This window comes from Manis pentadactyla, chromosome 4 (genome assembly GCF_030020395.1).
Source record: "Manis pentadactyla isolate mManPen7 chromosome 4, mManPen7.hap1, whole genome shotgun sequence".
In the NCBI taxonomy this organism is placed as follows: Eukaryota; Metazoa; Chordata; class Mammalia; order Pholidota; family Manidae; genus Manis; species Manis pentadactyla.
This window is the reverse complement of record NC_080022.1, coordinates 149,917,583-149,944,607: the sequence shown is the minus strand read 5'-3', so window position 1 is coordinate 149,944,607 and position 27,025 is coordinate 149,917,583. Positions and strand designations below refer to the sequence as shown.

Here is a 27,025-nt window from a genome sequence, read left to right as displayed (position 1 = left end):
GTAAGTGTTCCCTGGCAGCTGGTGAGAGTCTGGGGACTTGGGGAAGGAAACCTGGTGTTGGCTGTGAAATGGTGGATGAATTACCAAGCAGATCTGGAGGAAGGGCATGACAGGTGATGGGGAATAGCATGTGCAAAGCCCAGAATCTTAAGTGAATAAGTATGGTTGTTTGGGGGACTGACAAGCCACTTATGACGGCTGAAATACAGAATTCTTGGGGGTAAATTATGGGGCCAGGTCATGGCTGGGCTAGGCCTGTGCAAGGGTTGGAAGATTTCAGGTAAGGTTTAGAATCTAGGAGTCTAGAGAACTTCTGCGAATGAATAACAAAGATGCACAGCAGGAAGTACCAAGAGCCACAGACAAAGCTGATTCAGAGGAAAAGACCACACTTCTAGCTCTGATCATCTGAAAAGTTTCTTAGAAGAGGTGGCATTTGAGGTGAACAAGAGACGAAGTGTTGGATTTGTATGTGTGGAGCTAAAAAAGATGAATTCTGAGAAACGGACAAAGGTTCATACTCAGGACATTGCAGGCACAGTGAGTGGCTCTATTTGATAGAACACCATGTGAAGTAAGAACCTGGGCCATAGAAGGCCTTGAACTTGGGAATCATGAAACTATCCTTCATTCTTTAGATAACAGGGAGCCATGGAGGGTACCTGAGTGAGGGAGGAGCAGGCTCAGAGATGGCTGTGAAGTCTGACTTTCCAGAATGTCCTGGTTGTCTCAAGTGCTCCTAGAACATGAATTTGGCAGGGAGAGGCAGAAAACTGCAAAGTTTAAGAAGAGAAGTGTACCCTCAGGCTTAATGGTTAGTGAGGGATGGGAATAAGTAGATCAGGACTGTATCAACAACACCTTCAAAGCTATTTCCAGCCCTGGCTGTTTGGAGTCACTTTAAGGACTCATTGAACAGCTGTTTCTGAGAACACTGCAATCCTGCAGAATGGCCAGGGCCCAAAGCAAGGGGAGGATTAATTAGGTGCATCTGAGGCATGATGCCGGGGAGACAGAAAGCCCCCAAAAGACCCTGCCTCTTACTGCAGGGTCAACATGAAGAGGTCAGGCAAAGACCCTTTCATGCTCAGATGACCTAAAGAACATAAAGGCAGGAGGAAGCCCAGTGGGTGAGATACCTCTGTGGGTGGCTGTGGCTTCTGGGGGACTGGACTTGGAGGTGGGGAGGGTGGAATTATACGAGGGATGCAGGCCCAGGGTCACCAACCACTTCAGCTTTAGCATTGAAAGTCCCACCTCCCAGGTGACTCCTTCAGTTCTTGGAAAACCAGTATGGTTGGTCACCAAAGATGCAGCCTTTAAAGGTTATAGGAAGTAAGTGATTATGAATCTGGGTCACTGCAGCCTAGTATCAAGCCTTAAGTTGTCAAATTTATTGGCATAAAGTTATTAATAATTCTCTCTTTTTACCCTTTCTACATCAATAAATTCATCCTTCCTAATATTGATACTTTGCGTTTTTTCTTTTTTCCCTGATCATTTTGGTTAGAGGTTTATCAATTTTATTAATCTCAAAAAAAATCTTTGGCTTCATTGTTTTTCTCTCTATTATATTTCATTGATTTCTATTCTGATCTTAATTATTTCCTTTCATGTGCTTACGTAGGCTTTAATTTGCTCTCTTTTTCTAGTTTCTTAACATGGAAGCTGAGGTCATTGATTTGAGACTGTTCTTCATTTTTGAATATAGTGTTTAATTCGACATATTTCCCTTCTGGTACTGTTCTAGTGGCATACACACATTTATTATATGATAGACTTTCCTTTTTATTCAATTCCAATACTTTCTTATTTCCCTTTTGATTTCTTCTTTCACTCATAGATTATTTAGAAGTGTGTTACTTAGCTTCTAAAGATTTGGGCATTTTTCAGGTGTCCTTCGGTTATTGATTTCTAATTTAATTCCATTTAGATCAAAGAACACACTTTGTATGACTTGAATCCTTTTAACTTTATTGTATTTTGTTTTATGACTTAGACCATGGTCTATCTTGGCAAATGTTCTGCCTGATCTTCAGCTTTTATATGCCTGAAAAAGCATGCATTTCACTCTATTTTTGGAAGATATTTTCATTGGGTATTTAATTCTGGATTGACAGCTTTTTCTTTTTTCAGTACTTGAAGCATGTTACTTCATTGTCTTCTCACTTGCAGTATTTCTGATAAGGAATCTACTGTCATCCTTATCTTTGTTTCTCTGTATATAATGAGTTATCTTTTCTTTCAATGTTTTTAAGATTCTCTTATCACTGATTTTGAGCAATTTTGGTGTAGTTTTCTTCATGTTTCTTGGGATTGGGTTTTACTGTACCTTTCAGATCTGTAGATTTATAGTTTTCATCAAGTTTGGAAAGGCTTTGGCATCATTTCCTCAAACATTTTTTTCTGACCCTCCCTTTCTTCAAAAACTCTGAATATGCATATGAAGTTGTCCCATGGTTCACTGATACTCTTCATTTCAAATATTCTTTGTTTTTTCTGCATTTCACAAATATTTCTTCAAGTTAAATAATCTTTCCTCTGCAATGTTTAACTTGCTGTTAATCTCATCTAGCATGTTTTTCATTCCAGACATTGTAGTTTTTAGTCTCTAAGGGCCCAATTTAGGTCTTTTAAATATATTTCATGTCCATACTTTGAATATATGGGATTAAGTTATAACTGTTGCAATGTTCTTTTTCGCTATTTTTCAGTTTTTAGTTTGGATTGGTTTCAAAGGATTAATCGTTCTCCTCTTAGAGGTCACATTTTCCTGCTTCTTTGCATGCCTGGTGGTATTTGATTAGGTACCAGATATTGTGAATTTTATCATGTTGGGTGTTGGATATTTTTGTATTGCTATATTTTTCTCAAGCTTTGTTCTGAGACATATACAAGTTACTTGGAAATAGTTTGAACCTTTGGGTTTTACTTTAGGATTTGTTAGGTGGAAACAGAGCTGCTTTAAATCTAGGACTAATTATCCCCCACTACTGATGCAAGACCCTGGTAGGTACCTTCCCCAATGAATTATGAGGGTTTCTGTGTTGGCTGGTAGGAAGAGGCACTATTCCCAGCTCTGTGTGAGTGCTGGGTACTGCTCCCTTAATCCTTGCAGCATGTTCTGTCCCTGGTGTTGGTAGTTTTCTCACATGCATACCCAGTAAAGAACCTGATTCTGAAGGGCCTCTGTCCTCCACTCTGGGGACATATTTTCTGCTTCCTCTCTTTAGTAGCAAAGTAGCAGGCGGGGAGCTCAGCTTTCATCATGATCTGTAATGACATGCATTTCCCTACTGGGAAGAGGAGGAATAATCCAGTTCCCTGCTAGAAAACACATGGGAAAGCAGTGCCACAATGAATGTGGTCCCAGGCGGGCCCCTGGGCTGCCTAGATGCATGGCATGTACCATGCAGTCCTGTGTTTTTTGCCTGTTGCCATGGTTTGTGGACAAAATGGGGGTGTGTTTCCTTGGAAAATTTCAACAGTGACTCATCCTAATTTATACTAGGACCAATTGAAGAAATGGGTAAGCCTGGGGGAATGGCCATAATAGCAATGTTTGCTACCTATCAGGAAGTAAGTTGATATCATTAAGTTACTTCTTAAAAGCCTGTAAAATAAAGCAACATCAATCATATTCAAAGAGAAGTTGGCATTAGAAAGATATGTGGAGCTTTGAAATGAATTCTGTCTGAGCGAGGATCTTATTTCCTCTTGATTACTAGGAATACTGCCCACACAGAGTGGTCAGAAGGCTCTGGTCCCTTCGGTAGCCTGTAAACTCAGATGCAGGGGGTGGTGGTAGAAAGTACACAGGCTTTGGAAGCTGAAAGGTCTGGGTTCAAATTGTTTCTTTACTGCGCAGTTTCCCCATCTGTAAGATGGGCATAGGAAGGGAAGCCTATCTTGCAAGGCTGTTGTGATAGGCAGCATGGCGACAGTAGGTGGCGCATAGCGCTCATGCATTACCACCACCTCACCAGTGGTCCCGAGAGTCTAACAAGGAATAATGGAGTTGGCTATGGTAGCACCACTCAGTGAACTGTGGTGGAATGCGACAACTGATGTGACAGAGATGGCCTCATCATGGGGGAAGATGCTTATGGGAAATGATGTTGAGGGACAAAAGGTGAAAAAAATATAAAAGTCCAATGAACAAATGGGACTAGAGATGATCATGAGAACCCAAAGCCCTGCTGGGAGGGCCCAGCCATCATGGGCTTTGGGCAAATGGAGGCAGTGAGGAGGCGAAACCACGTGCAAATACATAAGCAGGGTTAAGAAGCCTGCCAGCAGAGAGACAAAAGGAGAGGGAAAGTTGGAGGGAGAGGGGAGAAGGGAGAGAGAGAGAGACAGAGAGGAGCAAAGACCATTCAGTTGTGGCCTCTGAAAGTAGACAGAGAGAAGGAAAGAGCGCCAGAGAGGGAAGGTGAGGGACAGAGAGAGACAGGCAGAGGGACGCGGAGGGGAGAGAAAGGGGGAGAGGGGCATGCATGCATAGAGTAACAAGAGGCAGCAGCCGCTTGGCGCTAGGTCTCAGGAGCCACAAGGACGCTGCCTTGGCTTGTTCGCTGCAAGCCCCCGCTGCCTTCAGTGACCACAGCCCTTTCTTTGAGTTAGCCTGTGAGGGTACATGCTTCTCGTGACCCTACGAGCCCTAACTAGGTCAGGAACAAATGATGTAGTATACAGACAGAAAACTGCAGCGAAAGGTGCCCAAAGCATAACCCTTCCTCCCTCTAAGTAGGGGCTCCATGTTTTTATTTTTCTATTTTTCTGCCCTCTCCAGTTCTCTGCAGTAAGCACGTATTAAGGTTTTCCTGGCAAAACCAAACCAAAGTGTGATCCACAGGACCCACAGCTGCTGCTGGCTTTTCTTCATGCCCGTGCTGGCCCTGCCCCTCTCTGCATCCCCTTTGAACGCACACCTGCATGGTCCCCCATCCCTTTACCTAGGCCTTCTGGTGATCTCCATTTCCACCTGGCCTTTCTTCCCCTGCATTTGGGGCTTCTCACAGCACCTGCCCAGGGGTATAACGCTTTCCATGTCTGGGTTCCTCCCTCTCTGAGTTCTTCAGAGTGTGTCTTATTCTTCTGGCCACAATAAAAACAAACCCCCTAGGGCACTGAAGGCAGTATTTATACATGGTTAGAGCCTTAGGCTTTGGTGTCAAGCTGATCCCAACTTCAGGCAAACCACTTCTTAGCTGTGTATCCTTGGGCCAGTTTCTTAACTTCTCTGTGCTCCAGTTTCCTTTTCTGTGAAATTGTTTCCAGTCATTTCAACCTTATTCGATATTGGAGAGGCGCACCTGAGATAATGGGTGTGACACATTTAGAAAGGTTCTGGACTCAGTAAATGCCTGTTATGACTCCTTGAAAGGCTTTCCCACAGAATGATGTCTTTGCTGCCACTGTGTCCCTCTGAGAGGCAGGGAGGCTCTGCTTGTGCTCCTCGTGACTGAGGTCCCAAACGTGGTTTAACTCAGGCTCTCTTCTCCATCACCAGCACCAGAGTGTCTCCTGTCATCCTTTGCCCGTTAGATCGCAGAAGCAGCTGCTCTCATGATGGGGCTGCTCTAGGGCTTGGACCCAAGAGCAGCCTGACTACCCTGGGTGGAGTTCCCCCAATCCTGGCTGAGTTAGCTCCTCCTGCTGGTCCTTCGGGCCTTTTGGAGTAGGGTAGAGGGGTTCAGTTCAGTTAATTCAATGCAATAAACACTGTCTGAGCCCCTCTTATAGACTGAGCACTGGACATGTGCAGGAGGAAGTCTCAGTTCCAAACATAGTCGCATAAGTGAACCACCTGGATGTGTGGTACTCGTCTTTCTAGTGGGGCAAGGAGATGGTGTCCAGCTGAGAGTGGGGACTAAACCCAAGAAGGGACATGCCTGAGATGCAGCCCAGGACCGAGGGTAGGGAAGAGGGGAGCCATTATTTTAGGAGCTATGGAATGGTTAAGGACAGCTGTCAATCTAATCCAGCTGGTGAACCCGATCCAGTTTCATGCCATCCCATCCAACCCACTGAACAAACCAGATCATCCCACCTGGATGAGGACCAGTGTGGTGCCCAGCACCATGCTCTTCGATGATCTTTGGGAACTGAGCTCTAGCCCCAGACTGGGGTGGGGGGTGGAAGGTGGGGCATGAGGATGGCACTTTTTTCTTTTAGGCTGATTTCAAAAACAGACACAAATTTTTACAAAAGTTGCTTTTCCAAAAAGGGAAACTTCAGAGTTGCAGAGCTGCAGTGCATAATGGCATTATGTATGTCCTTGAAAATTGCATGATTAATATGTGAATCCATACATGCATTCTCATTATACATATTCCAGGGATCCAGGAAAAGTGAAAATCTCACACACTCAATTCTGTTACCTTTCTCTGAGCAGCTCTCAGTCTGGCATGCACCCCTCCAGGTTTTCCTGTGTGCTAATATGCATATATGTGCATTTTTAAGTCAATAGTTTAGTTTAGCATGTGGGTATTTTTAGCACAAATGGGACCATACTGTATGTATTGTTCTGTAACTTGCTTTTTTCACTTATGAATATGTCTTGGCAATTTTCCCCAAGGGGCCTCTAGGTTTTCCTTACTTGGTATAACTGCTGCAGGGGGGCGGAAGGAATGCATATGCATTTGCCCTCCTTATTTTAGTCATCCTCCTGTTGATGACCATTAAGTTGTTTCTAGATGTTTGCTCTCACAAACAATACTGCAGAACAGATCTTTATCCCTGTTTCTTGGGCTACATTTTTAAGTATTTCTTTAGAACAGTTTCCAAGAAATGAAATTGCTATATTGAAGGAGACTTGTGCTTTTTTATTTTAATGGGTCCTGTCAAGTCCCCACCCATCTCTTCAGTCCAAAGGCTCTCCCCACAGCAGCTGTCTCATCGGCCCTCTCCAGAGATGGGTGGCTTCTTTGCTTCCCTCCTTTTCTGCTTGTTCCTTTTGCAGTCCTCCAGGCTCTCTTACAAACCTTGGCCAAAAGCCATCTTCCTGTCATTGGCTGCCCAGTTGTGTCAAAGACCCCATTTTCAGGACTCAGTGCTATCTCAAAACATAAAGCAGCTCAATCAAGGAGTGATGACTCTCATTTTGGAATGGTTTTTTGTTCCATAATAGGATCTGCTGCAGGGTTTGGAGCAGTCTATTCACCATATTGATTAAAACTGCAATTCATGCATTCATTCACTGATTTACTGGGTGTTGGACTCTGTGTTTTGGAGCCCTTACCTTCAAAAGGCTAACTCTCATTGGAAGGAGCAAGATATGCTAATGACCTATGTTATTAGGTAAATTTATATTAATAGCTGGCTGGCTGCTGTTAAAATGTTTCAAATGCTAAAAAAAAAAGGAGAGATCTCAGTAGGTGAGAGACCAGAGGTGCTTTGGAGATTGATCAGTCTAACAGATTAGCACTAAGATTTATTAGCCCACTGTGAATGATCACTGGGTCTGTCCAGCCCACATAAACAAATGCAGGGACTTCTCTATCCAATAGTTGTTTTCAAGCATGAAAAAGGAGGGGAGAAATAGGAAGGAGATGTCTTTTCCAGCCCCAACCTGCCCCTGCTCTTTCCAAAGGGAGTGTGACACTTGCAGGACTGTTCATATTCATTCATTAATTCATTGCAGTTGCTATTTCTAAAAGATTTGTTTGTGATTATCTAATCTTCCCAACTGGCAAGAAAAAGATGAAATAGCTTTTGGCCTGCATATGGAAGTGTCCTCTCAGACTTTTTTTTGCCCCTTATTAAAGAAAAAAACCCCCAAAACCAAGGCCATCCTGCTCAGCATTCAGATAGCAAGTTGCTTATGAATCAAAAGATAATGTGGTCCTGGGTAGCAGGACCCACGAAAAATGTTCTGATTTATTAACTTGTCTCCTGAGTAAGATAAAGTAGGTGAGTCAATAGACATTTGGCCTCCTTTCCTCTGCCTGAGTCTGAGGAGGAAAGAAGCCACTGAGAGATAAGTACCTGGCTTCTGATGTCAGAGCCAGTGCACGGAGGGTACAGGAGAATCTAGTTCTGATGTGATGGATGCTAGTGAGGTTTGGGCACCACACAAGGTGTTTGGACCCAGACTGCGGCTGCCATGCCAGTTGGTACTATTTCCAGCTTATCCTTTTTTCCATGCACTTAGTAAAGGGATTTTTCTTTCTCTTTTTTAGTTCCTAGTGTAAAGACTGTTTAATGCAGTTACATTGTATCTGAAGGCTAAGCAGAGCTTAAATGGACTGTAAATTATTGAAGTTAGCCCTCAGAGATCATTCTACAACATTCCATCCATCTAGCCTTTCATCTGAGAATTATAAGACCCAATATTTTCCCTTAAGAAGTTTACAATATACTGGGGGCATATTACACAGACACATAGAGCTCTTACCCTGTGATTGATTGTTTGACCGTCTGCCTCCCCTGCTAGACTGTAGGTGCTGAGAACCAGGTCAGTGCTGTTCATACCTCACACAGGGCCTGACACACAGTAGATGTTCAATAAATGAATGAGTAGCCAGGAAATGATCAAGGAATGGGGCAGGAAGGCTCAAGGTCTGTGTATGGGACATTGTGTGGTCCAGAATAGGGCTCCCCAAGCAGCAGGGTAGAACCCCTGGGAAAGGTGATAGCTGGAGCTGCATTGAGGAATTTCTTTATTCTCTGGATTGGGAAGGACATCACTGGGTATCTAGCAGGAGCATGACGTGATAAAGTAGGCTATTTCTCTTCCATGCATTCCTTCATTCATTCCATTCAATACAATTTATCAAGCAACTTCTATATGTGAGGCACCATATAAATGCTGAAATATAAAGAACAGAAATAAGATAGACTCATATTCTCAAAGAGCTCACAATCTGGTAGGGGAATAGAGAAATAAACAGATGATCATAATGTGTAAAGTTTATGCTAGAGATTACCACAGAATACTCCAGGATGGCCTTCTGGAGGAGGAAACATCTAAGCTAAATCTTGAAGGACACATAAGAATTAGGTAAAGACAGAGTGGGGAGCATGTTGTTGGCACAGAGAGAGAAGAGAGCGCATGGGATGGTTGAGAATCAGTGCACACAGTTTGGCTGGCTGGTGCATGTGTGGGAGGCTGGGGGCGTGGAGAGCTGCCGCTGAAAAGATAGGCAGGGCCCAGAGAAAGGGCTGTGAAGGACCCCATCCTGTGGGAAATGGGCAAGGGAGACGCTCAGATTTGTATTTTAGAAAGGTTGTGTGGACGTAGAGAGTGGGTTGGAGAGGGGCAAGATGAGCAGGCAGTAAGGAGGCCAGTGAGGCGGCTGTCATTCTCATCCAGGTGAGGGTCATGGAGAGCCGAATTAACCTGGTGTCCCAAATTAACCTGGTGTCCAGGGTGGGGGATGATACTAGGCAGCATTTACCAAGCACCTGCTGTACGCCAAGAAGTGTCCTATGTGTACACACTGACGACTCAGTCTTCTTGTTACTGTCTGAGAAAGGAACCACCATTATTCCCATTTCACAGAGGAGGGGAATGAGGCTCAAGGTCATCAGCTAATGAATGCATATTTGTACTCAGGCCATTTACAGGGCTGGGGGCTCTAAGGGGAGCAGCAATTTTGGGGTACAGGTGTATGGGCAGAGGAAGAGGATGAATTCAGTATAGACACTGATTTGCGATGCCCATGGGGCTTGGTGGGGAAGGCAGCACCTGATGGCTGGGTCTGGAGCTCAGGAAACAGATGTGGTCTGGGGGTAGTAATCTGAAGGTCATCCTAAAGGCCGAGCTCATTCAAGGAGACTGCAGACTGGGAGGGGACAAAAACAGCCTCCTAGAGTGCCCATCACCTAAGGGGGAAGCAGAGCAAGGATTGCTCAGGAAGGGGGCCTAGGAGGAGCAGGCAGAGGTGGGAAGGAAACCAGATGAGGTGGAGAAAGGTCTCTGGAACAACATGGCCCACGACCCAGGGCTGCTGAGAAACCAGGTGAGGTGAGACAAAGGAGGGAGGGGTGTCTTCATCAACAAAGATTTCATGGGTGACCTTGATGAAGAAAAGTTTCAATGGAGCCCAAGAGGAGGGCTGAGAGGTGAAGGGGGCATGAGGAAGTAGACAAGCCAGTCTAGAGAACTCCTGGGAGACTCTGTTAGGAAGGGAAGGAGAGAGAGAAGCTGCAGGACAGAAGGGGAAGCAGGACAGAGTGATTTTCTCTTACTCATTTTGGGATTCCCCCGACACAGTGGGGCACACTGGCTCATCCTAGCCAATCAACAGCCCTTCTTCTCCCTCCTCCAGCCCCTGCCATCACCTCCACCTCGATAAAAACAAACGCATTGTGTAGTAAAAAGTGGTGAAAACCTGACTATTGGCAAAACTACGTGGGACTCTGATGATATTTCTACATTAGTGGCTGAGTAGCAACAAGTGATTAAGTAGCTAAGGTAGAAGATGCTTAATTGGCTCTTATCTTCATGTATTTATAGAAAAAGATGTACTGTGTTGATCATGGAGGGAATGGCCACACAGCAGGCTATCCTGCCTTCTGGCATCTCCTGGTGCTTTCTAGAAGGAGCTGGATGGTGCCGTAATTATGCGGCTCCAGCTGTGGCAGTTTGGAAGTTGCTGGAGGCATGGGTAACCAGTCCTTGCCCCTGCCTTGAAAAGAACACATGAGCAAGTCTCCAATTCTAATGGGGCCCATGGGGCAGATATTAAGGACTATGGATCTGGCTGTCAGATTGACAAATGAGTCTTTTCTTTTGAAAGGCACTTAGGAAGTTATATTTGGTAGCTTGAGAGGAGCTGTCAAAAGCAGGCTGGGGGACACGCCACCCAACAGCTGGGCCTTTTTACTTGGAGTAGGATGGGCGATCTGTCTCTGTGAGCCGTGGTGGGATTCCCTCCAAATGTTGGGAATGTGGCCAACCTAAGCCAAAGGCCAAGGGTTGAGCTTGTGCAGGAGCCAACTGGGCCCTGCCAATGACCTAACTGGGCCAGCAGGACCCAAACATTTGTGTTTGCCTTTATTTACAGCCCCAAACAAGCTAGCGGGCAGCTGCTCAAAGCAGACTGCGTGTGAGGATGGACATTCTCATGGTACTTTGGATTCAGCCCAAGTGAGGAGGCCAGGCTGTGGAATTAGGACCCTTCTCATTCCCAATGGCTTCAAACTGGTGGTGCCAGGGGTTCTTGGGGAGAGTGGGATACCTCTGGGCAGAGATTTCCAGTCTTGGCTCCCTGAGGCATTTCCGAGACCCTCAACTAAACACAGAGCTTTGATTTCCAGGGAATTTTCTGAGCGATGAGAATGGTGGCCAACCAACTGCCCAGATCTCCAGATTTATTCGCAGGCCTGTCTCCCTTTTCTGATAGCAAAGCAAGACTGAGAGTCCTGCCAGCATTAGCAAGCACCTTACATCAGGGAGGGGGGGCAAGAGTCTGAGTGGTCATGTCAACGCTGAAGATGGTTTGTGTTGTGCTCTTACTACGGGAATGTCCCAATTTTGTATTTTCACATATACTCACCCACTCATTTAACTCTCCTCAAATTCCAGAGTTCTGTCCTGACACCCTTATCTGTTCCCTCCACTGTCATGTACACAGTTGGCTTCCAGATGTCTGTCTCTAGCCCTGACCCCTTTCACCAGCTTTTGGTTTGATTTGGGTCTCTAAGTGTGCAGCAGAACGATACAGACATCATCATCTATCACAAGCTGGCTGAACAGCCTTGGGGAGTAGGAGGGTCCTCAGGGCAGATTTATTTTTTTGAGAAAGAAACTGGTTTTATTAATCTTTCAAACCTAAGCTTTTTGTTTTAGAATAATTTTCAGTTTACAGAAATATTGCAAAGATAGGACAAAGAATTCCCTATCCCTCACTTACTTTCCTTCATTGTTAACATCTTATATTACCATGGTACATCGTCAAAGCTAGGAACCTGACCGTAACTATTAACTTCAGGCTTTATTTGGATTTCACCCTTTTTGCACTGATGTCCTTTTTCTGGTCTAGGATCCAATCCAGGGAAAGTACACAATGTATTTAGTTGTCATCTCTTCAGTCTCCTCGGGTCCAGGATAGTTTTTAAGGCTTCCCTTGTTTTTCATGACATTCCCTTGTTTTTGATAGTTTTGAGGAATACTGGCCAGGCATCCTGCAAATTATTCCTCAGTCTGGGGTTGTCTAATATTTTTTTTCATGATTAGACTGGTAGACTGGGGTTATTGGTTTATAGAAAGAATATCATGGGGTGGTGTCCTTGTTTTCACATATCACTGAGTACCTGGTATGTCAACATATGGATTGGATTTCTCTTTTTTTAGCTCCTAGTGTAAAAGGAGTTTCTGTTAGATTTCTCCACTGCAAAGTCACTAGTTTTCCCTTTCTGTACTCTGTTCTTTGGAAGTGAGTCACTAAATACAATCCACACTCTAGGGGGGAATGGGAACAATGCTCACCTCCTCCAGGAATGAGTACATACATATACTATGTGTACTTCTTTTGTAGGAAAAACATCTCTCTTCTAGTCCATTTATTTATTCAATAATTTATTTCTATCAATGTGGATTTGTATGTATTTATTTTATTTTACATTTAGATATAATGAAGTATTATGACATTCAAAATTATTTTGTTGCTCACACTGTTGAAGATTTGGTTATTACGAACTTAGGGAGCTTTTTCAGATTGACTCCTCTGTCTTTTTAAAAAAATTCTTTATTGTGGTAAAACTTTGACCATCTTAGTTATCTTTAAGTGTATATTTCAAGAATATTAATACAGTGCTTATCATCACTACCTCCTCTCCTGAACTCCTCACCTCGTAAAACTGAAACTTTATACCCATTAGACACCAACTCCCCATTCCTTCCTTCTTCCCATTTTACCGTCAGTCTCTAGGATTTTGATTACTCTAAATTCCTCATCTAAGTGAAATCATGAATACTTGCCTTTTTGTACTGGTTTATTTCACTTAGCATTATGTTCCCAAGTTTCTCAAGCATACGTCAGAATTTCCTTCTTTTTGAAGGCTAAATAATATTTGAATCCCTTCCATGTGTTAGCTATTATGAATAATATTGCTGTGAACATGGGTGTGTAAACAGCTCTTTGAGACCCTGCTTTCAATTCTTTTGAGTATATATCTCCAGAAGTGGTATTGTTGGGGCATCTGGTAATCCTATTAAAAAAAATTTTTTTTGAAGAAAGTCAATACTGGTTTCCACAATGCCTATACATTTTACATTTCCACCATGCAGGGCAGATTTTAATGGCAGTTTTGGCAGGGGTGGGTGGAGGGACGTAGGAGGAGCATCAGAGTACAGCATCTGAGCACTGTCTGAGCGAAGGGTGCACATTTGAGCACCAAAGTACATTCATTCTTTCAACATTGCCCATTCATAAACTCACATGAAAGCAAGGTACTGGGGAGACAGGATCTGATAGACACATCCTTGTTCCCCAGGAATTTCCCATCTACAGTGAGATAAGGGCTGATGGGAGCTAAAGAAGGCAGTTCTTAAGAGGCAGGTGTAAGAAGCAGTGGTGCCCAAGGGGAATTCAGTCCTAAAAGGAGAGTCGTGTATCTCTTAGGTGGGTGACAGATGCCCAAACATCCCACTTTATTCTATGAACACTCACACCAAGGCTGGGATCATCTTGCTAAGCTTCATTTTTCCAATAGGTGCTCAGTAAATAGCTGTGAAGGAAATAAATGTACGAAGTGTTGTATGGAGCAATCAGCTGCTCCTTGGGGAGGAGTAGGGTGGCAGGGGGAATGTGTTCTTAGAGACCATGATCTTTGAGCAGCTCTTGGACACATGAATAGGCCTTTGCCGGGGAGGTAAGACAAGGAAGGGAAGAGCGGGTGCAAATGCACGGAGGCAGGCGCCAAAGTGCAGGGAGTATTTGGTGGATGGTTCTCCAGCACTGGAATGTAGGGTTCATGCTGGTCAACCAGAGGCAGATGATGAGGCTGGATAGGGGCCAGAGGTCAGGTTGAACAGGGCCTTGGAAGCCATTCTTAGGGGTTGGGCTTTTGCAAATTATAGGAAGCCTGGGAATCTAAGAGTTTGAGGTGGGACAGCAATGTGATCGCTACGTGTGTGGGCTGAGGAAGGGGCACTACCAAGGAGTCTGTCTTCTAAAGTTTTAGGACTGCTATTTACCCCAACTCCTGCTTCTTGAAAACAGGAACCCAGGTTCTGCCTCTCAGACCAAGGGTGGGGGTTATATCACATGTCCTTGCCACAGGTCCCCTTATAGCACTCCAAGCCAGCAGGCACAAGGATGGAGCAGGGACCAGGTGCAAAACTGCGGCCAGTCCAATATTCAAGTGCCACCTGTGCGCTTGAGTGGCACAGGCAGGGACTCCCAGGCTGCTGGTGCTGGAGGCCCTCTGAGGTCACCTAACCCAGGCTTCCCATTCAGTAGATGGGAAACCTGAGGCCCAGGCAGAAAGCAACCGGCCCAAGGTCAGTCTCGTGGTCAGGACCAGCATCCAGGCCTCTGGACTCCTGATTTGGTTTTCTCTGCACAGAGAGATCTGGGCTCCAAGTTGAGCTCTGCTCCTCCTTTAGCTATGCCACCGCATGCAAGCTGCTTGGCTATTCAGTTTTGTCATCTGCACTGTGGAGATAACAATAGCTCCCTTCCAGGGTTGCTGTGGGGATTAGATGAGATAATGCACGTCAATGTCTCTGTAATTGAATGCCTGGCAGGCTGTGTGCATTCGGGTAGAAGGAACTGTCATTTTTCTCCCCTTCTAGGGTGTTGGTTCCGCTCCTGGTGTGTTACCCCACAGCCATCCCTGGTGGTGGTGGTCCTGGGATCATGCAGGAGCTCCTATAGCAGCTATCTAGCAGGGCATTTCTCAGGTTGTCTTAGAAGGCAGGGGCCCAGCTTAGCTTAACTGGGTTTTGGGAAAATAATGATTTAAAAAAAAAAAAGCAGTCTAGTCAGGGTTCAGCCCAATAGTGTGCTCTTTTGGATTACAAAATAAAATGAAAAAATATTGAAAGAAGTATGTATGTAATTTTGCACGGAAGGGGTGATTTTTACCATGCAAAGGACTTCCCCTTAACAAAAGGCCTCATGCCTGGCAGGATTCCTTTAAGTCACCCATTTCTGTAGGACTCCCACTCAGGAGTCAATTTCCCTAGCATGAGCAACACTAACTTTCCAGGAAAGCGCCTTCTGCCCCCTACGTTCTGTCACCGCTGGCTTTCTCTCAAGAGTCCCTGAGCCTCAGGCTGACACAGCAGAACCCTGGACTGGGAACCATGTGGGTGATGGAGACTGTAAGATGCACCATGATTTTACATGCCACCACAAAAGAAAAAGCAATGCCAATTTTAACTGTTTAATGTGATTGAATGGGAAACAAATCCTGATTTCAGAAATGGTAAAATGTGAAAAAAAAACACAACAACCCCAAAACCCAGCACTTCCTTGAATCAACAACATGCAGTGTCTGGGGGTCAGGGGTCGGCGGTATAGGTCAGTACTAATGGCAGAATGAGAATATACAAATGGGAGCAATTCCCCCAGTTACATTTGCCTTAACATTATTTATTATTATGTTTTCTTTGTGGGACAAACCACTGATTCCTAGGCTCTATGAGGACAGACCCTGGGTCTGTTTTGTTCAATACTGTATCCCCATCTCTTCACTCATTGTAGGTGTTCAGCAAGTATTTGTTGAATGAACAAAGAAAACAAGAAAACAAAACCACACTATAAAACATGGGGGAAACCCAAAAAAGAAAATAAATCATTCATAATTCCCCCACTGTGAGGATTTTGGCTTATTTCCTCTAAGTCTTACGTCCTAGGAATATGCTCTTTTATGTACATGCAAACATAATGTATTATTAGATTTCACTCTGGGATCTGTTTTTGTATCTCTCTATTAATATGAATGAAAAGATGGAATGAGATGATTCAGAAATGCTTTGAAGACTGTCAAATGTTTAACTAAATCTCTTATTATTAGTTATAATAAGCATAGCAATACTGATATGAATGAGGCTGGTTTTCTGAGAATACACTTCAAAGTAAACAGCAGATTTGCCCCCTGAAGCTGGGAACGTGTTCCGTTCCCACATCCTGCTCACCTTGAGGAGCCCCTCTGGTTCATATTGGGAAGAGAGAGACGTAAATGTTCTTAGAAGTCATCAGCTCCAACTTCCCACCCAGCCCAGAAATGCCCTCAGTGTCATTAGTGGAGGGTAAGTCCCTGTCTGAGAAAACTCCAGGCTGCCTAAAGAATTTACTATGTCCTCAAGTCAACAGCAGAAGACAGCGCCTCTGCCTCCCTGCCTGTGTGGGAGGAGAGGATAACCGTTGCTTAACTTCAGTAAGTGCTAGTTAGCAATCTCAGATTTGTTTATGTGGACCTATTTCCCCTTCCTACTTTTTGTAATTTTTCACTTCCTTGACTCTGCTCAAGGCCCCTCCAACCCCCTCCTTTTTCCTTTAAAATGTCTGTCATCTGTGTACAAATCGAAGTAGAGTTCAGTTCACGCTGAGCCCTCTTTCATCGCAATAGTATATTACGAATTACAATCTGTCCCTGCTGCTTTAACTAGTGTCTGGCTGTGTTTATCCTGGCAGTACTCAGAAGCCCACCTAGGCTGGCAGCTCGGGCCCTGGGCTCACCCCGACTGCCTGTCCATTTGCATGCCTTGACCTGTTAGTCTAGGTTCTCATGCTTCCTGACTCAAGCCCTCAGCTCTGAACCTGGCTTCTGTGGTCGGCTTCACACCCTCCTTCTTTGTCCTCTGGCTTGGGGTTTTCTGGTCGCTCCACTTGGCTCCCACCTTACACATCCTTGCATGCTCCCTTTCTGCTCCTGCCGCCAGGCCAGCCTTCCAGCCTCCCTGGCCCTGTCTCCAAGCCTCCATCCCACCCACTGCATGCTGCAGGAGGTTGATCTTGGTCTTTAGCAACTGCCCGGGCATTGTGCACAGGGAAGAGCGCGTCAGCCCTACACCATCGATGCTTTCCCTGAGCTTCAAAAACACAGCTTGCTTTGACATTTAAAACCAGTTTCTGATATGGAAGATTGTTTTATAAAATGGCTAAAGAGTTGTGATCACTACTGGATGATTGATGACATTTGAGCCAAATTTTAAAAACAAGCTGAACTCGTTCAGTTAGGTGCATATCTCTTTGCTGACTACTCCTTCCTTCTCCTCTCATCCCCCCCTCCCCTGCCCTAGACCCAGTGCTTCCCACCACTTGCTGACCTCACTCTTTGACCCAGGGCCCCCGGGGCAAATTGTCTTGGATGATTTGGTTTAGGACTCCCTGAGAGCCGTAGTCTCTGGCTTTTATTCTAGACAAACTAGGAGATAAGAGAAAGTGCCCCTATGTCTCTCCCGTAGTCCTGCTTTGAGACCTCCTCCCTGTTGCGAACTTGAGAAGGTCTCTCTTCTCAGATGTGAACCCCACATCGTAAATGAGGCCGTGCCAGTCCTCATTCCACCGACTGCAGAGTTGATGAGGCAGTCCTGGCTGATTGGGAGGGTCCCTCTTCTGGTGCTAAACTGGAGAGAGCAGGCAGGAGCTCATGCAAGAGGCTTCCCCCTACTGTGACTCCACTACGAGAAAGTTCTGCTCCACCCCTGCAGGCCGCTTGGACTGGTATTAACACAGGTGAAGAAACATATCCAACCCTGGTTAGCAGTTTCCCTTCCACTGTCTCCCTTGCCCTCCAACCTCCCAGATTTTTTTCCCCAGAATGTTCTGGACAAAAACCCCAACCAATTTCATGAAAAAGAAAATAAACTGGGTTTCCCTGACACCCAAGAAGCAAGAAGTGGCACAGAGAACTGGGTTATGGAGTTGAGCTGACACCTTTCTCCAATTTCAGGGAGAGTCCCTTCACTGAGCTCAGCCCTGCTTCAGCCTCCTGGGTGGGGGTGGGGGTGATTCAGAGCCTCCCAGGAGTGGGAATCCATTGCTCCTCCTCATGTCTCTGTAGGTGCTTGGGGTAGGCCGAGGACCACTGATCCACGGAGCCCAGGAACTTACCCTCTGTTCCTGGGTGGCCACGAAAGTCTGGAACCCTGGTGCCACCCCAAAGCCCAGCTCTTGGATGAAAGGCGGCTCAGACTGACTGTGGATCTGAACTTTTACTCCTGCTTCAAATGTCGTTTCCTCTGAAAGAACAAAATGGACAGAGCCACAGGTCAGCGACAGCAGATGGTCATGGAGTCCGCGGATGGAAAGGCTCAAAGGAGCCCTGGAAAGGCTGTGTGGTGGGCAGTACCATGCCTCCCAAAGATGTCCACATCCTCATCCCTGGAAGCTTACATGGCAAAAGGGACACTGCAGGTATGATTAGGTGAGGGGTCTTGAGATAGAAGAGTATCCTTGATTATCCATCCCCATAATCACAAGGGTCCTTATAAGAGGGACGCAGGAAGGTCAGAGTCAGAGAAAGAATCGAAAAAAGCTCTGCTACTGACTCTGCAGAAGGAAGAAGGAGACACAAGGGACACAGGCAGCTTCTAGAAACTGGGAAGGTCAAAGGAATGGATTTTCCCCTGGAGCCTTGAGAAGAAACGCTGCCCTGCTAACACCTAGGTTTGAGACCAGTGCAACTCATTTTGGACTTCTGGCCTCCAGAACTGCAACCTAATAAATGTGTGTTGTTTAAGTTACTGAGTTTGTGGTTATCTGTTACATTAGCAAACGGAAATGAATTCAGGTCAGACAGGCCAGCTCCTTCCTTCAGTCTCCAAAACTATAGAATGGGATTATGAAGTGAGTCAAGTACCTTATTTTTATTTACTAAATTCTCTACTGGGCAAGGAGATCAGGAGGAAGAAAATACGAGGTTACAGCAGAAGAAATAAAAATATAGGGCTAGCCTGTATGCCAAGGTGCCCACCCTTTGTAGCTGCAGGAGATGGGCAACTGGAAGAGAAGCTTCTGCCTTTTTCAAAATTTGGCAAGAGAATTGGCTCTTGGTGGTGGGAGGCGGCAGGGTGGCAGGAAGTGAGGGGATGGCAGAGCCTGGCTCATCATCCTCTTGTTCAAAATTGGTGGGCAATGTACCTATGTGATATGTCAGACTTCACTGGGTCTTATTTTATGCAAACAGCCTGCAGTATGAGCTTTCCAAAATCCAAACCTGCATAACTCTCTCCTGTGCTCGTAAGGAGCTCAGTCTCCTTTACCTGTCCACCCTTGCTCTGGGCAGCCCTGTGCTTCATGGCTCTATGTGTGCCACACTGCTGGCTGCCTAGATGGGCTGTTAACCGTCCCTGCTCTGCACAATGCACATGTATGTCCTTCTTCCTGGAATGCCTTTCTATCTTGTCAGCCTGACCATCTCCCTGCTCATCCTTCTTATTCTCTGTTGTATTCTTTGCATAGGACTGATAAAGCCTCTGCCACACCATGTGGACAGTCCTGTATCTGACTGTCTCTTCCACCAGGCTGGAGCATTCCGAGGCCAAATTCTGGGCTTTCTCTCTGGATCTGAAAGGTCCTGCACAGGGATGGGCCCATTAGCAGACACTCAGGGAACAGCTGTTCAAAGGGCGAGGGAGAGAATTGTGATTCAGACCCAACTCGCTTATTAATGGGCAAGGTCAATTTAGAGTCCAAATCAAAGAGTGTTCTACAAGAAGAATAGGGGGAAAGGATGGGTAATGCAGGAATGAGGGAAGATGGAGCCGGAGGACTATTTCTCCCAGTCGGAGGTCAGGCAGGAAGGGATCTGTCAGCCCTGGGGCCTTATCTTGGGGAGAGTATGGAAACACACACTGGAGCTGGCACAGAAGAGAAGAGCAGAGAAGGAAGGGCTGGGGGGCAGGTAGGGGAATGGGCAGGACACACAGATGGCCTGCAGGCCAATGACCAAGGCAGGGGAAGGGTCTGGAGCAGCGCAAGAATGCTGAGGTCAAGGGCACAGGGGAAGAACTAGTAGACAGACAGGGACTAGGAGGGAAGGACAGGCGGAGCTTCCATATAGTTTGGATGGAGTCAGGCAGAGGATAGGGGGTTTCGGCAACAGAGACCCTCGGCTGGGAACACTTTCATCCTGTGTCTTCGTGGAGTGGGTGAGAAGCCCAGGCAATCCACAAACACAGCGCCCTTCCCTCCAGCAGCCAACCGCTCTGTGATCTCTTCACCCAGATCATCTGTCCAGACCCCCGCCTGTATGTCCCCAAGTGCCTGTGGCTTTGTGTCCACCTCTGCGGCAGATGGCGAGTGCCTCATGAGAAGGGAGCGCTCCTCTGGCCCACAGGTAGATCGGGGTGGGGACACTTTGGGAGAGGGAGGATGGACAGACGAGGCGGGGAGGGGTCAGCCTTCGGCGGCTAGGTTTCCTAAGGCTTGCCCAGGAGAGGGGTTGAGGAGAGGCCAAGGATCCTGAAGAGCAGGCTGGGATGGGGGGCGAGCAGGGAACGTGGGGTGAGGTGGGGAGATGCCCGCCTGTGCTTGGCTGACTAAAAACAAGCTCAGTGAGCTGTGGGGGGCAGAGCAGCAGAGATGTTTTCCAGAGCTAGTACAAGCTGCGTGCCTGATGTATAACTGAGCCTAAGGAACCTTAAAGCCAGTAAGACAGACTCAAAGAAGGGGTCCTGTGGCTCACAGGGAGAAATGAGAAGCTAAGACTTTCTGTCAGAAATGCTGTGAGTAATGGGCAAAGAGGACGGGCCAGGCATGCCTACATCAGTGAGAGCTGCCCAGGGCTAATCAGACTGGGTTAGCATTCAGAAGGGGAGTTTTTTCCCGAAGCAGCAGGAGCTGGGGCAGAGTAAATTTCTCAAGGAACCTCAGAACATTATAGACATCCAGCAACTGTGTGGGCACAGGCAGAAGAGGCTGACGGATAAGGTCCCCCTCTTAGAGCAGTGCTGGCCGGTGGAAATTTCTGCCAAGATGAAGTATTCTATAACCCGTGTATCCAACATGGTAGCCACTGGCTGCATGTGGAACTGAAATTTGCATTCATTAACTAATTATTCCCCCAGCTTTACTGAGGTATATTGACAAGTAAAATTGGCAGATATTTAAAGTATACGTGAAGATCTGCTATACATTGTGCAAGGACTTCCCCCATCAAATTACCATATCCATCACCTCGCGTTTACCTTTTCTGCTTGTTTCTTCTTTAAATTTAATTAACTAACTTAAATGTAAATGGCCACATGTGGGTGGTGACAACCTGACCGGGTAGTACAGCTGTAGAGTGTGAGCTGTGAGCAGAGCCCAGCCCTCTCAGGGCAGCACGGCGCTGTTTTCCTGCGCAGGCGCTGCCGTGCGTTTCCTGTCGGCGGCCCTGGTGATCTGGTGGTGTTCTGAGCAGACCCGGGTGTATTTATGGTCAGCCCACGACTGTAGTCCCAGATCCTCTCTGGTCCTGCTTTCCCAAAGCACCGCTTACTATCACATCTCCAGATGGAGTTTGTTTCTGCTTTCAGAGGAATGCCCTGGGCTTCCCCTGAGGATTATTCTCCAGTTTGAGAGTGAACATAGCCCCCATCGGTCTCTGCCCTATACCCACCCTTGATCTCCTGCATTTCCTGGGTATGGATGCTGTTGGTGCAAATGTGGAGACCCAATTAGGAGCTGAAGTTATCAAACATAGACTGTTAGAGGTAAAGGCTCAGACCATGTACCTCAGAGGTTCTCAAAGTAGAATGCACGTCAAAATCACATTGGGAGCACTGGGTGGCAATTAAGGGGACCCACTCCTAGCACTTCTGATTCAGTCACTCTAGGTGGAGCCCAGGAATCTGCATTTCCAGGGATTCTGATATGGGCTGGGGCAAACACATCTGGACAGTGATCTAGTCCAGAGAGGGAAAGTGATTTGCTCAAGGTCGCACAGCAAGTCAAATACAGAGCAGGGGCTAGAAGCAAGGTCTGACTTCTAATTCAGCATTTTTCTAACCTCCAATGGGTGTGGCTTATTTTTGTGTGAGCAGATGCCCTGGTTCATAGCTCTGGGGTTCTGAATGGGGTTGGAGAAAGTGAATATTTCTCTTTCATTGTCCTTCCCTGTATTGTCAAAGTCCCTAGCACAGTGCCTGGAACACAGCAGAGCTCAACCATTGTTTGTTGAATGAAGCAAATGAGTGAGGAAGTGTGTTCTGCTGAGTCTCCTGTTCCCTGCCCTTGGACCAGCTGTGAGTCTGCCCAAGTCTGGCCGGACACTGGGAAGCACCAGCCCCACACAGCGCCCAGCAGCAGGCTTCCTCCCAGGTGTCTGGACTTGGGAGGTCTCACCTGCTGAGCTGCAGGAGGGCTGCACACAAAACCACAAAAACCAGAGCAGCAGCAATAACAGTAACTGGGACACCCCCAAAGTTTCAGCGTCCCAGTGCAAAATGAAAATGTGGGTTCCCTTATTAAAAAATTATTAAGAATTTCAACAGTGATAGCAGAGCATAAAACCAAGAGTGTGGCCCTTCTGAGAAAAGGGAGCTGCGTGACTATTGGCTGCACATCCAAGAAGCCAGCCCTGCCAACAACCCAGGCCGGTGCTGGACAGAATATTCTACATCCTCGAGTTCCTCTTACCACCAAATGGCTCGATTTTGAGCTGCTTCAAAGAGTACAGCCCCTAACCCAGTGAAAGATCTGTTTATACATCATGAACACCCAGACTCAAATCCCTGGGAAAAGAGAAAGCAGGAGAGCACAGAGAAAGGGGAAGTCACTGCACCCACACGGCTAGGAGCCCTTGTTAATTTGGACCAAGCATGAAAGCTAATGCTGAGTTGGGAGGAGGGTGGCAAAGTGCGTTCAACCTGCAGAAGCTGGAATTTCCTAGCACTTTTTAGGAGCCCGGCCGGCCCAAGGTGAGGTCTACCTGTGGAGCATTTTCTGTGCGTGCAGAAAGGATTTGGGAGCTTTGTGGGAGGAGACAGGGAGCAATGGGCAGAATACATAATGGAGCAGGGAAAGCACATCGCAATAAAAGAAGCTTAAATCTTTAATCTTTGCAAATTACAGGAAACATGCCGAGGAAATAAATACTGGAGAGAAGTAGGAAGGGAAGCTTCTCCGAAAAGCCGAAGGAATTTTCTAGGCTAAGGCAGGGATGTGCTGGTACAAAGCAATCTTGTGTTGGATGAAACTGACTTTATAACAGTAGCTAGGAGAGCTGGCTTGAGAGGAAAGGGTGGGAGAGAGGCTAACCCTAATGGGGTGGGGGCCTCTCAGTGAAAGATCGCTTCTGCGTAGAATTTTGAGCTAGGTGAGTCTTCGGCACTTTTTAAATTCAACCACCTTTCATCTTCCAGGTCAGAAAACAGACCCACAGAGAAGAAAGTGGCCAATGGCCACATGGCAAGTAGCAGCTTGCCAGAGCCCAAGATTAGGTATCTTGACTCCTCAGTCTCCTCTGCCCTTTTTCAGTCAGCTAGAAGCAGGAGTGGTCCCAGAAGTGAGGTTCCAAGCTGGACAGAGATGGAGGGGGAAGAACAGATCCAGCGGCCTGCGTTCTCTCGTCTTAGAGTCCAGGGAACCTCTCACTGTGTATGTAACAGTGACAGACAGGGGCAGGGACCAAAGTCCTAGCCCCAGCCCTTGAGAGCCCTGGGGGAGAGGGTCTGCCAAAGCACCATCCGGGCGCCTCATGTTCTCTGGCTCGCACAGAGAAATCCAGGGGAGCCCAAGGCAGGGCTCTGCGAAGAGAAGCAGGGAGTGTATCAAGAAAAGATGGGCTGTGAAATCATGGCGCCCTGGATTTTCCTCCCAGCCCCACCACTTAACAGCTGTGCAACCACAGATGGGTTGCATTGCTTCTCTGAGCCTTGGTTTCCTCTCTGTTAAAACAAAGCGGGGGACCTTTTTCTCAGGTTATTTTTACCTATAAAATTCTATGAGCTGGAGATCATGCACAAGTCTCTTTACTTCATTGCATCTTACTTTAATTTCCTGAAATATAGATTTTTAAAAAATGTTGTGGCTTTTCAGCACTTGCATCAAGTCAGAAGAGGCTAATTTTTCGAAAGACAGCACACAGAATTCATGACTTGCTGCCTCGCTTAAATCAGGTGGTGGGCATCTTGTCTTCCTGTCTGCCCTCCCAGACAGACATGCCCAGCTGAACAGCATGCCTCGGTGAGAAACTCCAAACCTGGCACAGAGATGGGCATGCTCATGCTCGATTGCTCACAGGTGACATTTTCAGGCTAGACAAGCTTCTGCAGGAAGAAAAAGCCACTGTGTTCCTGAGCTGGATGGGCTGTAATTACGTCTGCTCAGGGCAGCGGCGTAGGGTAGCAGAGCATTCTCACCAATAGCTCACGATCCAGGAGATGTTATCAAACATTTGGATCCCCAAATTTAGTGAAGGCTGCAGATGCCAGCCCCCCTCACAGTCTCAAAGCACATACATTTTATGGCCCTGAGACACGCTGCTGAATAAAGAATGCTACCCTCTGTTGGACCGAGTGTTGTCTAAAGCTACCTTTTTCTCCTTTTCTCTTTCTGTTTTCATTTTTAAGGAATACTAGCCCTTGGTGGAAAGGAGCAAGGACCGAATCAGAAGATATGGATTCCAGTCCTATTTTTAATACCTCTTAGCCATGAGATCATCCAAAAGTCACTCAGTGTCTTAGAGACTTGCTTACTGCATCTGTTAAATGGGCTGATCTGTTAAATCATTAGAACCGCCCTTTCTGCATCCTAAGAGTGTGTGAGAAGCAGAGGATAGAATGCAGGTGAAGCCTCTTATAAACTGTAGAGTGATGTGCTCATGTTGGGGAAGGAGACAGTTAATGTTAGGTCTTGGTTATGGAATAGAGAAGCGTGGCTACACTGAACACACTCCTGTTAAATAGAATATTTACAAAACATACATTAGTGAAGGCACTGAGTGTGGAGTTGGGTCTAGTCTCATTAAAAAAGATTTATTCCAAGGATTGTTTAAATAATGAGTTTTCCTTGTGCATTCAGGCTCAGAGATTATAAACTACTTGCTAAGAAGGCTGATGAGCCTGGGTGGGCGCCTGGCATGTAAGGAGATACCACCTTTGAAAAGCCATCAGGAAGTGCGATGTCTCTGAAATTATAGGGGAAGTTGGTGGATAATTAAGATTCTATTTATAAAAACTGCATTTACACACTTTGGTGACAGAGGTTGGGTTCAACCAGATTGCTGAACAGATCATGTATCTAGGTGGTGATGCGATTATAGAATTGAAAAACATTCAAAGCATTACTGAATTCATAGCAATGTTTTGTTACTGAATATTTGCACAGTCAATGAATATACAAAGCATGATAATGTTCCTGGGAGGGTGAGGTCTGAGAAATGTTTGGACTTTAAAAGGCATCGTCATACTTCCAAAGTGTGGCAAACAGTGGTCTAGATCAGAGCTTCTCACACACATGTGCATCGCCCAGGAATCCTGTTACAGTGCAGACTGGTGGTGGGGGGCTGGGGGTTGGGTCCTGAGAGTCTGCATTTCTACAAGCTCCCAGGGGATGCTGGTCAGAGGCCCACACTTTGGGTAGCAGAACTCACAGGAGAACACCTGTGTGTTAGGGTGATCGGCTTCTGCCTACCTCATCAGCCCTGGGTCGGTCCTTGGATTGAGTTACCCTAGGACACCCTGGGCTGTTCTTGACCTTTGCTCCCGATTCCCTTCCTGCTCAGCACCTCCCTGTGACCTATTTCTTCTCTTAACTCCACACACTGCCCACCGCCCAGTAAGCAGGCTGGAGAGCAGGACTAAAGGTCTCTCCCCTCTGAAGCCCTTCCTGAGCTACCCTTTTCCTCCCTCCCAGAACTGATTCTCCCCTCCGCTGTGTTCCCTCTATCCTCTGTCAGTCATAGCACGTGATGACCTTTAATCGTTTACATGTTTCCTGAGCAGACTGCAAATGTCTGGCACTCCTCAGGCACTTTACATGAGAGCTGTTGATCAATGAATTTCCATCCAGCACATAAAAGGAGCCCTTGAAATCGTCCTGAGATTGTGAGTTCTGAAAATCTATCCTGGGCCTTTCATCTGTATCCCTGAGTCCCTGGCACATAGTAGGTGCTCTTGGCAGTTTATTGAGTAGGAGGACGTGAGCTCTGAAAGGGGGGTCTGTGTGATCCACCTCCTAGATGTTTCCTGCAGACCACCGCCTGCTGGCTGGCAGTTTCGAACAGAGCACACGTGTTTTCCACACTGCACCTAGCACGTGTACAAGCAGGTCTCAGAACGATAAAAGTCAGGCTTCTTCTGGCTGCATATTGGATGCCTGCCTCCAGTGGTGCTTCTGACTCATGGCTTCAGTTCTCCGGATTCCTTGGCACTGGCAGAGACCCCCATCTAGCACACAGGCCCACCCTGAGTGTGAGCTCGGAATCCCAGCAGGCTGCGGCACATCCCCGTGCCCCTGATCTGGAATTCGGGCCAGAGCTTGCACCTCCCTTTCTGGGGAGGTCCTCAGCACCAGGCACCATGACAAGAGTGTTTCCTGGGAGCAGAGATATCAGAGAAACCACGGCAACCGTCTGCATCCTCTCTTGCTATGCCCATGTGTGATGGGGGATGGGAAGCGTGCTGCCCTTGATAGTTGCCCAGGCCTCCCAGCTACACCGAGAAGTTATGATTATTTTAAATTTCAATTTTACTTTTATCAAAGCAATATATGTACATAATTTTAAAAGCCAAATGATACTGCAAGGCTTCTAATGAAAAACAGCAGTGTCTTGCCCCACTTCTCCCCAACCCCTGAGTCCCTGTCCCCAGGGACAACTACTCTTAACTGTTTTGGCTGTTTTTCTGGTAGTTTCATATTTCCATGGACATCAATTACTTGACAGATATTGGTGATTTCTTAAGATATGGAAAATCATGTCCTTCAGTTGGGAATTTTTCTAATATTATGTCTTTGGCAACACCCTCTTCTCCATTCTCTCAGTGCTATTATTCTAGAACTCCTAATATTAGGATGTTGGACTTCCTGGAAGGACCCTCTCATTTTCATATGTTTTTTCTCTTCCATTTTCCAGCTCTTTGTCTTTTTGTTTCACTTTTCAGGGAGTGTCCTCAATTCCAATCTTCTGTGGGTTTAAA

At 46.4% G+C, this 27,025-nt stretch overlaps 1 protein-coding gene across 3 annotated transcripts in view; it reads right to left on the bottom strand.

The window, feature by feature from the left end:
• The window catches only part of LOC118908971 (acid-sensing ion channel 2), a 266,566-nt gene that overhangs the window by 52,355 nt on the left and 187,186 nt on the right, over positions 1-27,025 (bottom strand). For all 3 annotated transcript variants that reach the window (XM_036879044.2, XM_057501178.1, XM_057501177.1), the window contains exon 3: positions 18,015-18,142. In XM_036879044.2, the coding sequence (XP_036734939.2) occupies positions 18,015-18,142 (128 nt within the window). The remainder of the gene's footprint in view (positions 1-18,014; positions 18,143-27,025) is intronic.